The following is a 12,477-nucleotide window of genomic DNA, read 5'->3' on the forward strand; positions in this document are numbered from 1 at the left end:
AGCCTTATGCGGGACTTGATCCCTGATCCCCTGGAAGCATGCCCTGAGCAGAACGCAGACGCTCAACCACTGAGCCACCCAGGCGTCCCTGTCTTTATTTTTTAAAGTGTGTGTGTGTGTGTGTGTGTGTGTGTGTGTGTGTATTTAAAGATTTTATTTATTTATTCATGAGAGACACACACAGAGAGAGAGAGAGAGAGAGGCAGAGACACAGGTGGAGGGAGAAGCGGACTCCATGCCGGGAGCCCGACGTGGGAATCGATCCCGGGACTCCAGGATCACGCCCTGGGCCAGAGGCAGGCACTAAACCGCTGAGCCACCAGGGCTACCCTTAAGTGTTGGTTTAAGTATATTGAAGTACATTTCTATATTGAATATTGAAGTAAATTTCTATATTGAATATTGAAAAAGTCTTAAAGAATCTTTCATGTACCATTGAAATGAATTCTTTCTTGCTTCTTTTTAAGTAGTAGCCTATTTCAAGTCTTTGTGAATAAATGGAAATCTGTGAGAAAAGTTGATTTATGATTACTAACAAATTAGCCTGCAACTTAGTAACACAGCAGACATTTATCACCTCATTACAATTTATCATTCCTGTATCAGGATTCTGGAAGCAGGTTAACTGAGTATTTCTGGCTCAGAATCATGAGTTTGCAGTTAAGCTGTAGATCAGTTCTGCAGTCTTCTCAGTGTTCTATGGGGACTGTAGAATCTGCTTCTAAACTCACTCACATGTGGCTTTTGGCAAGATACTTCAATTCTTTGATTGTTGACTGGAGCCCTCATTTCATTGCCACATGTTGCTCTCCATTGGCTGCTTGAGCATTCTTGGAATAAATATAGTAGCTGTTTTCTCTAGAAGAAGTGATCCCAGAAAGAGTAAGAATGATGCGACAATACTTTGTATGTCCTAGTCTCAGAAGGTAGATACCATCACTTCTGCCATTCTGTGTGTTTAGAAGCAAGTCCCTAAATTGAACCTACTCTCAAAGGTGAGCAATCCGGCTCTACTTTCTAAAGGGAGGAGTGAAGAGTTGGAAGCCATGCTTAATTACCACAGTGATATAGACTAGGAAGTCTCAGAGCATAAAATAAATGCTATACTAGTTTCTTAATAGAGTAATTGTCAATTCTGACACTGTATTAGCCTTTATAAAACAACAAAGCAAAAACATAAATGGTTGAATTAGGCTTGTTGATTCACTTGAGTCAGGTTTTTCTGTAAATGTTTCTACTGTGCAGTCAGAGCTGTTCATTGTCTTTTTCAAGATGTATTTTTTGATTCAGTGACATAGGTTACTGCTGTACTTTTCTAGAATTGTTACAGAATAGAGCTAAATATAGTATGTACAGTTCATGGCACAAACTGGATGTTTAGTAGATGTTAGTGCTTGGCTATTGCTATTTTGCTCTTATTTAACCTAACTTGTAAAGTGATCATTAATTAAATGGGTAATAATTTTAGCTTAGTTGAAAAATAGTTACTTGGCTTTTTGTTAGGATAGGTATGGCTCAAGCATCAAAAACTTTCTTCCCTTGCTCTGTTCCTCCTTTACTTAGTCCCCACTACCTCCTCCTATCCAAAAACCTCAGTTCTCATAGTTAATTTATCTTCCACATATTTATTATTCAAACATAAGCCAATCCAAATATATGTATTTTTTCTTCTCTTTCCCCCACATAAATGATAACATGAATACTCAGTTTTCTCTACCTTGCTTTTTAAATATAACAAATTGATAAGGAAAATTTATCTGTGATAGGAAAACTTCCTTGTTCTTTTTTGCATCTTTTTGCTGTATCTCATTCCCTTGTGTGTAGGTTAGGATAATTTTTTTCCAGTCCTCTGTAAATGGGCATGTGCGCATTTTTTATTTTGCAATCAGTGTGACAATGAGTGACTTGTGTACGTGTCACTTTGAATATGTCAATATGTCTGTAAAGTAACTTCAGAGTAGAAGTGCTACGTCAGTTGCAGTTGTGATTTTATGCTACCATACTGGAGGGGCTACCAGTCTTCTCACAGCATCCACAGTGTTTAAAAACTGCTTGTATCCCTATAGTCTTCTCTTCAAAACATATTTTCATATCTTTACATTTTGCCAGCGTTATAGCCAAAAAGTGGTATTTCAGTCCAGCTTATTTGAATTATTCTTACGGATGAGGGTATATTTTTACTCATAGTTAGACTTACTTTTTTTTTTTTTTAGCATCTATTCATATTCTTAGTCTTTTTTCTCTTATGGTTTGATCTTACTGATTGATAGAAACTACATATTAGGAGAATTCACCTTCTTGAATGAGTTGAACTCTGAGCTTTTTTTCATTTGTCTTTTGACTCTACATTCTAAAGTTTTGGCTTTTTTTTTTTTGTATAATCAAATTACTCTTGTAATATAGATTTCTGTCATAACTGAGAAAGTTTTCAATACTCTAGAGTTATAAAATAACTTTCTTGTTTTTTCCTAATATTTAGTGTTTTCATGTTTTTCGGTTTTTGATTTGTTGTGTATGGAATCAGTATGGAACCAACTTAGTTTTTAAATAGGTAACTACCAGCTTGTCTCAATACTATTGTGTAGTTCATCTCACTCATTGACTTGGATGCCACCTTTACAAAATAAAAATTCATATATTTGGGTTTATTTCTAAACTTTCTTTTCTGTTGTTAAAGTAATATGTCTTTAGTATGTTTTCAGGTTTTCCTTTATTGCCTTCTCTGTCTGATTTTCTAGCTATTTAGTTCTTGGGATACTGGGAAGGGGAGGGCACTTTTTGTATTTTTATTGGTTCCATACTAATAGTAGTTTTTGATACATTGGTACTGTTTTTACTTCATTATAACTTCTCTTTTTAATAATAAATCCTACTGAGTTTTTAATACATGTATTAGTACGTATGTGGAGGGATACAGAATAATGGCTATGTATATCGTGTAAAATATATTACTATAAGGGAGAACTTATATTTCTTCATTCCCTTCCATTGGGGTTGGTGCTTTTTACATATATTAACTCAACGATTTATCATACAAACTAATTCAGTTTGTAACTAGAATTTTTAAAATGTGTAATTGTTTATGACTAAATTTCCTTCAACGTTGCTTTTTTTTCTTCAGTTGTGATGCAGATCCATCAGCCCTAGCAAAATATGTTCTTGCTTTGGTAAAGAAAGACAAAAGTGAGAAAGAGTTAAAGGCATTATGTATTGATCAGCTGGATGTATTTCTTCAAAAAGGTAAAATCTTTGGTTTAAAAATAATAGCTGATTTTAATAAATCCTTTAAAGCAAGATTTTCCATAATAAAGGAACTCAATAAGAGAACAGACTCTAATTGTAACAAAGTTGAACAAACAGTATTATTACTCATTATAGCTATAGCTTATTTATAATGGACACCTTTTTTAAATTAGTATCTTTATTCTCTTTCTTAAAGCATGCTGATATTTTTTCCTTAAAAGATTAAGTAAATGAATACTTGTTTCTTTAAAGATAGTACTGCTTAAGAAACTATTTGTAATGATGCCTAGATAGTGCTTTAAAATTTTTTCACTTTGCCACCATCTGGATAATGATAATTATGTTTGGCACTCAGGGCACAGGGTACGTGGAGACTAGTCCTGGCTGGAGGCGACTGGCTGAGAAACTCTGACCACCCTAGTTCCGCTATGCTAAAATTGAGTGGATTAGTATTACCATAGATCTGTGTCATGGCACACTAGTTAGGAAGCTGTTGATCTTAGTATAATTCCTACAGTTATGAAAGTCAGTGTATGTTTCATCATCTTGAATTCTGATGTGTAGAGGGGGAGAATTCACTTCTTAGCAAATATCTTTAATCTGTGGTTTTTTGGTTTTCTTTTTAGAGACCCAGATATTTGTGGAAAAACTTTTTGATGCTGTGAATACAAAGAGTTATCTACCTCCTCCAGAGCAGCCATCATCGGGAAGCTTAAAGGTAGAATTTTTTCAGCACCAAGAAAAAGATATAAAAAAAGAGGAGGTAAGGGTTTGTGTGTTAAACCTTAGCTGTTCTTTAAAAACATATAAGGAATAATTAAACCTAGTTCAACTTTCTGATTTGTGTCAAGAATCCTCAGGACCATCCCTGGGAGCAATCATAGGAGTTAGCACAGAGTCATACTCATGGCTATGACTTCTTACAGCAAAATCAGCAAAGAGAAAAAGTAGGTATTTTGAAGTCTGGGGGAAAACAGATGTGAGCTTCCAGAGCCTTCTCCCAGTGGAGTCATACAGGATGCACTTAACAAGTAGGTTTAACGCCTTTGAACTAGGGAAACTCATTAGAAACTCAGTGTGTGAGGTTTTTATTTTGGGCTGGTCACAGATGCATCTGCTGTCTACTCTGTACCAAAATTCCAGACTCCCAGAGGAAAGCATGTGGTTGACATAAAACCATATCGTTGACACAGTCAGGTATAAAGTGAGCTATTATTATCTGGGAATGATGGGAACCCTCCAGAAATCAAAGTTCGCAGACACCAGTCAAGGGACTACCTTATAAGGCCTTTCTAAGGATAACAGTGTCAAGCTTGCTTTTCAACTCTTTTCTGCATAGTATCTTACAAATATGGACTTGGATTATCTATGTTTTCTGAAAATAATTAGATTGACATTAGATCTATCTGCTTCTGTCCTGTATGCATTTTGTAGGGGACTATTTGTAAGGTGGTCATGTAAAAGGACCTTCACAGAGCAGCGGGCATGACTTCATCCTTTAAGAGATTTTTTTTTTTAATTTTAGGATTTTATTTATTTATTTGTTGGGGCAGGGGTGGGGTAGGAAGAGAGAGAGAGAACACAAGCAGGAGGAGCAGCAGGCAGAGGGAAAGGGAGAAGCAGGCTCCCCGAGGAGCAGAGAGCCCCATATGGGGCTTGATCCTAGGACCCTGGGATCATGACCTGAGCTGAAGGCAGATGCTTAATCAACTTAGCCACCCAGGTACCCCATTTTAGGAGATTTGAAGAATTTACCTTTTATAACTTTATTACTTTTTATTTACCATTCTTAATAATCATAAAAATCCAGATATCATCAATTTGATGTTTAAAGATTGTAATTCAAACAAAAATAATTGGTATTAAGCTGTTAGATTTCTGCAGTTAGCCTAGCTGTAGGTCGAATAAATCTTGGTTAAAATTTTGGCTTCATCAGTCATTACTTTATGACCTTAAAAAACATTACTTTTCCAAGTCTTAGTTTACTCAGCTGTGAAATGGAAATACTATATGGTTGTTGTGAGTAATAATAAAATAATACCTGTAAAGCACTTGGCATAGTGTATAGCGCATAATATATTTTCAATAAATGGCAGTTCCTATTACTACTGAGAGATTGTTGCATGGTGGAAGATGTGGTTGAGTTTTTTTCCCCTCATAATCTTTCTTTCCAGATTATGGAAGTAATACTTGTTTATTATGTATTAATATAAATATATGTATAATATTATGTAGTAATTCTCAAATATATTTTTATTTCTGTATTTGAACATATTTACACATACATGCATGTAGATAGTTACACAGACACACACATAAAACACCCCTTCACTACTTGGTGCAAGGGAAGACCAGAAATTATTTTGTGTATATTTCATATCTAACAGTAGAGGGGTTCTGTTAATAAGGAAGAAAAAGATAGTGGCTATTGTGCTGCAACTGCTAATGCCACATAGAGTTGCCCAATAATTTAAGTTTTGCCTGCCAATGGAAGTTTGGTGGGTTGGTTCTAGATATCTGCTATTGCAAATTATATTTTGATTCTTAAAAATCTTAAGTAGTCCTTGATTTGAGAAGCAGTAAGGAGTCTTCCCCAAAACGAGTTAGTGGTAAAACCTTAGTCTTACGTCTATTGACATAATAATATTTCTCCACAGTTTTCTTGACCAATTGTGAAGGATATTTATCCCTGATCTTTCAGAACTGTCAAAATGTCAGATGACAACCTGGATTTAAAATACCATGGGTATAGTAAAAGTTCCCAGTTGAGCATGTACTGTGGAAGATGATGATGTATCAACATAAATTACTTGCGAGTGTGTGTTGAAGCAAGTAGAAGGGAAAAAAGGTGCATTGAACCCTGTTTTTATGAATGGGGGAGGTTCGAAATGGGTGGCAAGAGGAGAATGAAAGTATTTATAAGGAAAAAAAGATGGGAAAAAGGGTTTTTAAAGCAGTGTTCCTCAGAGTTTGGCCTGTTGATAGGATTTCCATTTAATTTCTCATCCAATATTGGACACTTCTGACAGGAGAGGGTCTTATCCCAGAGAGGTATTGGAACAACTGGAATAAACTGGGACACTGTTATGTTATCCTTTACACTGAGTCAAAATGTCTTAGAGTTCTTATTAAAAATGCAAAATCTGGAGACTTGCCGTATTTACAGAAGCTACATGTTCAATACTTCCTGTATTGGTTTATCCTCTAAATCTTTTTTCTAGTAACACCTGTTACTATCCTATGTAATCAGTGTTCTAGACAGTATAGCATGAAAAATTCTGGCCTCAGTAAAGTAGCATTGATAAAGGGAATGTTTTCCAGGCCTGCTTTCTATTAATACAATACAAATGAAGGTCCTTTTTAGAAAAGAGAAATATATAGCTGCCATACTGCTATGAGAAACTGGAGAACTATTTGACCTTATGTATCATTCTCTCTTATGTTTCTTTTTCTGACTTGGTTAGTTCTAATGCATTCTTCTATATTTCCTAATGTGTTTGGTGCTAGACCAAATCCATGTTGGAATTTTGAAAGAAGAAATAAAATTGACTTTCTACTAATAGTGTTAAAATGAGGACATTTGCCTAAGTGTTTTCTCAACACTGTTATCTAAGATAAACATTTCTGAGTTTCTATTTAGCATTCACTTTTAACTTTCAGCAAGCCTTTATTCTGTGGTTAAATTAAATGATTGTATTAGAAGAGAAATTTGTTTTTTTAATGCTTTAGAAGAGAGCAATTTCACATCTGTGTTTTAATATTATTTAAATCACGGAAATAGTAACATGGCAAAGAATAATTCGCTAAACTTATGCAAAATTTTTTTTGTATATCAGATAACAAAGGAGGAAGAGCGAGAGAAGAAGTTTTCCAGAAGGCTAAATCATAGTCCACCCCAGTCAAGTTCCCGATACAGAGAAAATAGGTGATTGATTGAACATGTTCAGTGTTCAGATATTGGATGTATCTTTTATATGAATGCTTAGACTTGATTATGATTCATCTAGGGGCAAGATATGTCTACTCTTCTCTTGGTCTAGGAACATATAACTCAATAATTTTCTTACCGAGAATATCTGTGTCAGATTTCTAGGTCCTGGAAAGGAGGTTTAGTATAGTGCTTGGCAAACAATTATTATTGTATTTATTTCTAACTTCAAATTCCAGTGAAATCTCAATGTGAGAACCTTTTTGCATGAAGTTTCCTTTCAGTGTGAATAAATTATTTTTCCCACTAAGGCTTGAAAAGCAGAGTACAGTAGATTGATATATGCCTTAAGTGTGAAGTACGGGACAACATGTACTATAAAACATGATGTATGGATGCTAAGTGTATAGGTGTCTTGGTATATAAGACTAGGGATTGAGACTTTCAGAGTTTTTTCCCTTTAAAAAGGGTTTTAGAATTCTTGAGCAGATGTTCAGTTTTTCAATTTGAGTTTCCTATATTTGTGGAGGGATAAAGAATCATGTTACAGGAATCAAATGTGAGTGACTTGTACATTTAATGGTTTTTTTTCTGTATCTATGTAATTATTTTCCTAAAAGTGATCATTTATTTCTTTAGAAGTCGTGATGAGAGGAAAAAAGATGATCGTTCTCGCAAAAGAGATTATGACCGAAACCCTCCTCGAAGAGATTCATATAGAGATCGGTACAATAGAAGACGAGGCCGAAGTCGCAGTTACAGCAGGAGTCGGAGTCGAAGTTGGAGTAAAGAGAGGCTTCGTGACAGGGATAGGGATAGAAGCAGGACGCGAAGTAGAAGCAGAACACGAAGCCGAGGTAAATAATCTACATTGTATATATGTATATTATGTTCTGATTAGTATTCTTCTATTGTGAATAAACTGTATTTGAGTGTTTTAAAAATGGTTTTAGTTTTTGTTGGTGTTTTCATTTTTTCTCATTTGATGTATTTTGTGGTCCAAGTGAATGCTTTTTTAAAAATTTCTTTTAAAAATTTTATTTCATGCAAATTAAAACGACAGTGAATCACCACTGCACGCTCATTACAATGACTGAAAGTGAAAAGGCTGACTTTAGTATTGGTAAGGATAGAGATAAACTAGAACTCTTTGGAAAACACAGTAACTTAAATTTAAATTTAGACATACCAAATGACCCAGCCATATCAACTCCAGAGTATTTATGAAGAGAAACAAAAGTGTATTTCCACACAAAGACTGTACACAAATGATCATACCTTCCTTTGAAATAGCCAAAAACTAGAAACAACCCAAATGTCATGTGAATGGCTAAACTGATGCATCCATACAGTGGAAGAAAAGGATAGAACTTTATATCTATGTCACAAAAGGGTGAATTTCAAAATACTAATACTGAGTGAAATAAGCCAGACAATAAGAGTATACACGTGTATACAATTTTAGAAAATGCAAACTAATTTGTGGTGACAGAAAACAAATCAGTGGTCATTTGGGATGGAATTATGGGCAGAAAATTATCAAGGGGTGCAAGGATATTTTTGGGGGGTGATAATCATGTATCTATGTATATATATTCTTTTAGTTATGATTGATTTTACCTGTGCACATAGATAAAATTCATTAAACTATAAATATGTTCAATGTATTATATAAGCATTACATTTTAAAATTAAGAAAACAGTTAAAATTCTCATTACAGATGCGTATATTTGCAAGAACATATCATTTCCAACATGTATAATTTTTCTTCTAGTGTACGTTATTGAAAGAAAGATGCTTTAGGCAATAAAACAACTAAAACACTTGGAAGTGGAACATCTTTACCCAAGCTTAGATTTTTGCTACTCTTTTAGCCTTTATTCTACAGCCATCTTTAGTCTTTGGGAAATAATATTTATGGCCTTTGTTGTATAAGCTTTATACTTCTTTGTTACTCTGAGTTTCCCCTCTCTGTGATCTTGGTATTTTAGGCCTTTGTGCAATATTGCTTCACTTAACTAATCTTAATACCTTTTCTTTCTCCTTGGGACCACAGTCCAGTTAATGGCTTAGTTTGTGTTTAATATGAGCTCTTTTTCCTCTTGGCTCACTGATTTCCATCTTTAATAAATAGCTTTCACTATTAATGCTATTAATAGCATATACTGTTGATTTATAAAGTCATGCTGGGATCTTTAGGTGGATTACAACTAAATGTTCATCACAGGAAAAAAAAACATACTTTTATTGTATATTTGTTTTGTGGGCTGAAGTTTAACATACTAAGATTGCACTGAAGAAAATAATGTCTTTTTTGTGTAAACAACTCCAAGGAAAAAAAGCTCATTAAATATAGCAAATTTTGTGTGATTTTATAGTTTAGGTCATATTGCAAAGAAATAGTTTATTTTGGAATATTGTGTATTCATTTAGTAGTTTTTAAAAGAAAGGGATTGAGTACAATTTGAGCATTTTCTCTGTGTTAACCAAAACACAGAGAAAATGTAGGTCTGGGACTTTTTTTTTTATATAGTTTTCTAAATTTTTTATATTTTGTTGCAGAAAGGGATCTCGTAAAACCTAAATACGACCTGGATAGAACAGATCCACTGGAAAACAATTATACTCCAGTCTCTTCAGTACCTAATATTTCATCTGGTCACTACCCTGTACCTACTTTGAGCAGCACTATTACAGTAATTGCTCCTACTCATCATGGTAATAACACTACCGAAAGTTGGTCTGAATTTCATGAAGACCAAGTGGACCATAACTCCTATGTAAGACCACCAATGCCAAAGAAACGGTGTAGAGACTATGATGGTAAGTCTTTTATTGTTTCATAAAGTACTGAATTAGTATTTCCAGTTGACTAAATTTACAGAATCTAGTTGTAAAGGTTGGGTTGCAGAGTTACTGAAAGATAATTAACCTATTGGAAATGGTGGTAAATTAGTCTTAAGCACTCTTGAATTCTTCAGTATTATTTAAACCTTCATTAGTCACTACTGAATATTGTACATCAATTGAAATATAATGCTTATTTACACACAAGTCTTAATATATTTTTGGAGTTGACCAAACAAGAATAGTATCTACTGAGTTATCTGGTAATCACCTACTAAAACATTCTTGACAAAACTCACTTCTTTAGAAATAAATGGTTTAAAAAAATGGTTATTGGCATGGAATTAGAACCTAGAAATGTGAATATTACCTGTAAGAATTTTATAAATGAAGCCTCTCAAAGTTTTACTGTAAAGGTTTTGTAAATTGTATTAAAGCTGTAGTTGCAATATTCTGAAAATTTTAAGTAAGATTTGAATAAAGGGAATGCTAAAGGAAATGCTTCTAATGACAAAGAATGTAGAAGTTTTATATCATCTTGCTAGCTAGGTTTACTAATTTTAATTTGATATACTTTTCATTTTTAAATTTTTATTTTTTAAAGACTTTATTTAAAAAAAAATAAAGACTATTTATTTATTTATTTATTTATCTATCTATTTATTTATTTATTTGAGAGAGAGGGAGAGTGAGCACAAGTAGGGGGAAAGGGCAGAGGGAGAAGAAGAAGCAGACTGCCCCGCTGAGCAGGGAGCCAGATGTGGGACTCAGTCCCAGTACTCTGGGGTCATGATCTGAGCCAAAGGCAGACGCTTAACCGACTGAGCCACCCAGGTGCCCTTGTTGATATATTTTTTAATGCGTATGTTGGGTGTATTATCTACTTCACAAGGATTTTATATTGCTGGAAATTAACTCTTGTGTTATGGTTAGTTACACTTGCCCAACATTTAAAAATATTCTTATTTTTAAATTTCTTGCCTTTGTTAACTTACAGAAAATGTATATATCCAACACTTTCCATACTTCTGATTATTCTCCCTTACAGAAAAAGGTTTCTGTATGAGAGGAGACATGTGCCCTTTTGACCACGGAAGTGACCCTGTAGTTGTAGAAGATGTGAATCTTCCTGGCATGCTGCCTTTCCCAGCACAGCCTCCAGTTGTTGAAGGACCACCTCCTCCTGGACTTCCCCCACCTCCCCCAATTCTTACACCCCCACCTGTGAATCTGAGACCCCCAGTGCCACCACCAGGCCCATTGCCACCCAGCCTACCACCTGTCACAGGTAAGTAAATATATTTGCTCACCAGTACCTGTTATCTGTCCATTCATAGTCTTTTTAAAAAGTTAATAGTTTGATATTTGCTTTTGTTAAAAATACCTAATCCTAAATATGCCTGCTAAAAAAGGCATTGATACTAAAGGCATAGATACTAAAGGCAAGATACTCTTATTTAAAATATACCCTTGCTTGCAGGCTTTGCCAAACCTCTGGTTTACTGTGGTTTGGAGTGGCCCTGACTTAGCATATCCCTTATGAATCCCAGCTCTCAGTATTCCTTTATAGCTTAAGATAAACCTGTTTTGGAATCCATTAAAAGGATATTTTACCCTAGAAAACTAATAAGTTGTAAGGGCTTAGAGTTGATAGATACTATAATTTTGCTGATTAATGAGAATATCATGTTTGGATATACAGTAACTTATTTTATTTGTTTGCTTTCAGATGATATTTCTTATTCTTTGGTTTTGACAGGACCACCACCTCCACTTCCTCCTTTGCAGCCATCTGGCATGGATGCTCCCCCAAACTCTGCAACCAGTTCTGTTCCTACTGTAGTAACAACTGGCATTCATCACCAGCCTCCTCCTGCTCCACCCTCTCTTTTTACTGCAGGTGCAGTTTTGCCCCTCTTTTTATTCATAATGCAGTGAAGTTTTAGAGCAGAGTTATACTTACTTTCTTTTTTTTTTTTTTTTTTTAAATTTTTATTTATTTATGATAGTCACAGAGAGAGAGAGAGAGAGGCAGAGACACAGGCAGAGGGAGAAGCAGGCTCCATGCACCGGGAGCCTGACGTGGGATTCGATCCCGGGTCTCCAGGATCGCGCCCTGGGCCAAAGGCAGGCGCTAAACCACTGCGCCACCCAGGGATCCCTATACTTACTTTCTTTAAAGATTTTATGTATTAATGAGAGACACAGAGAGAGAGACAGAGACAGAGACAGGCAGAGGGAGAAGCAGGCTCCCTGCAGGAAGCCCAATGCAGGACTTGACCCCGGGACCCCGGGATTACTCCCTGAGCCAAAGGCAGACACTCAACCACCGAGCCACCCAGACATGCCTAGAGCAGAGTTTTAGATAGGAATTTAAAAACATTTGGACAGTGACTAGCTCTATTACATTTATTTTTCTTACTTAAATCATACAGAATAAAATATAGACATGATGAAT

At 35.1% G+C, this 12,477-nt stretch overlaps 1 protein-coding gene across 21 annotated transcripts in view; it reads left to right on the forward strand.

Annotated features, from left to right (window-relative positions):
* Positions 1-12,477, forward strand: part of RBM26 (RNA binding motif protein 26) — an 85,838-nt gene that overhangs the window by 27,283 nt on the left and 46,078 nt on the right. For 15 of the 21 annotated variants that reach the window (XM_077855261.1, XM_077855255.1, XM_077855259.1 and 12 more), the window contains exons 2-8: positions 3,122-3,240; positions 3,870-4,006; positions 7,080-7,168; positions 7,811-8,028; positions 9,735-9,995; positions 11,068-11,307; positions 11,749-11,919. In XM_077855261.1, the coding sequence (XP_077711387.1) occupies positions 3,122-3,240; positions 3,870-4,006; positions 7,080-7,168; positions 7,811-8,028; positions 9,735-9,995; positions 11,068-11,307; positions 11,749-11,919 (1,235 nt within the window). The remainder of the gene's footprint in view (positions 1-3,121; positions 3,241-3,869; positions 4,007-7,079; positions 7,169-7,810; positions 8,029-9,734; positions 9,996-11,067; positions 11,308-11,748; positions 11,920-12,477) is intronic. The other 6 variants (XM_077855257.1, XM_077855262.1, XM_077855263.1 and 3 more) reach the window with 1 other exon arrangement.

Source organism: Canis aureus, chromosome 17 (genome assembly GCF_053574225.1).
Source record: "Canis aureus isolate CA01 chromosome 17, VMU_Caureus_v.1.0, whole genome shotgun sequence".
Lineage (NCBI taxonomy): Eukaryota > Metazoa > Chordata > Mammalia > Carnivora > Canidae > Canis > Canis aureus.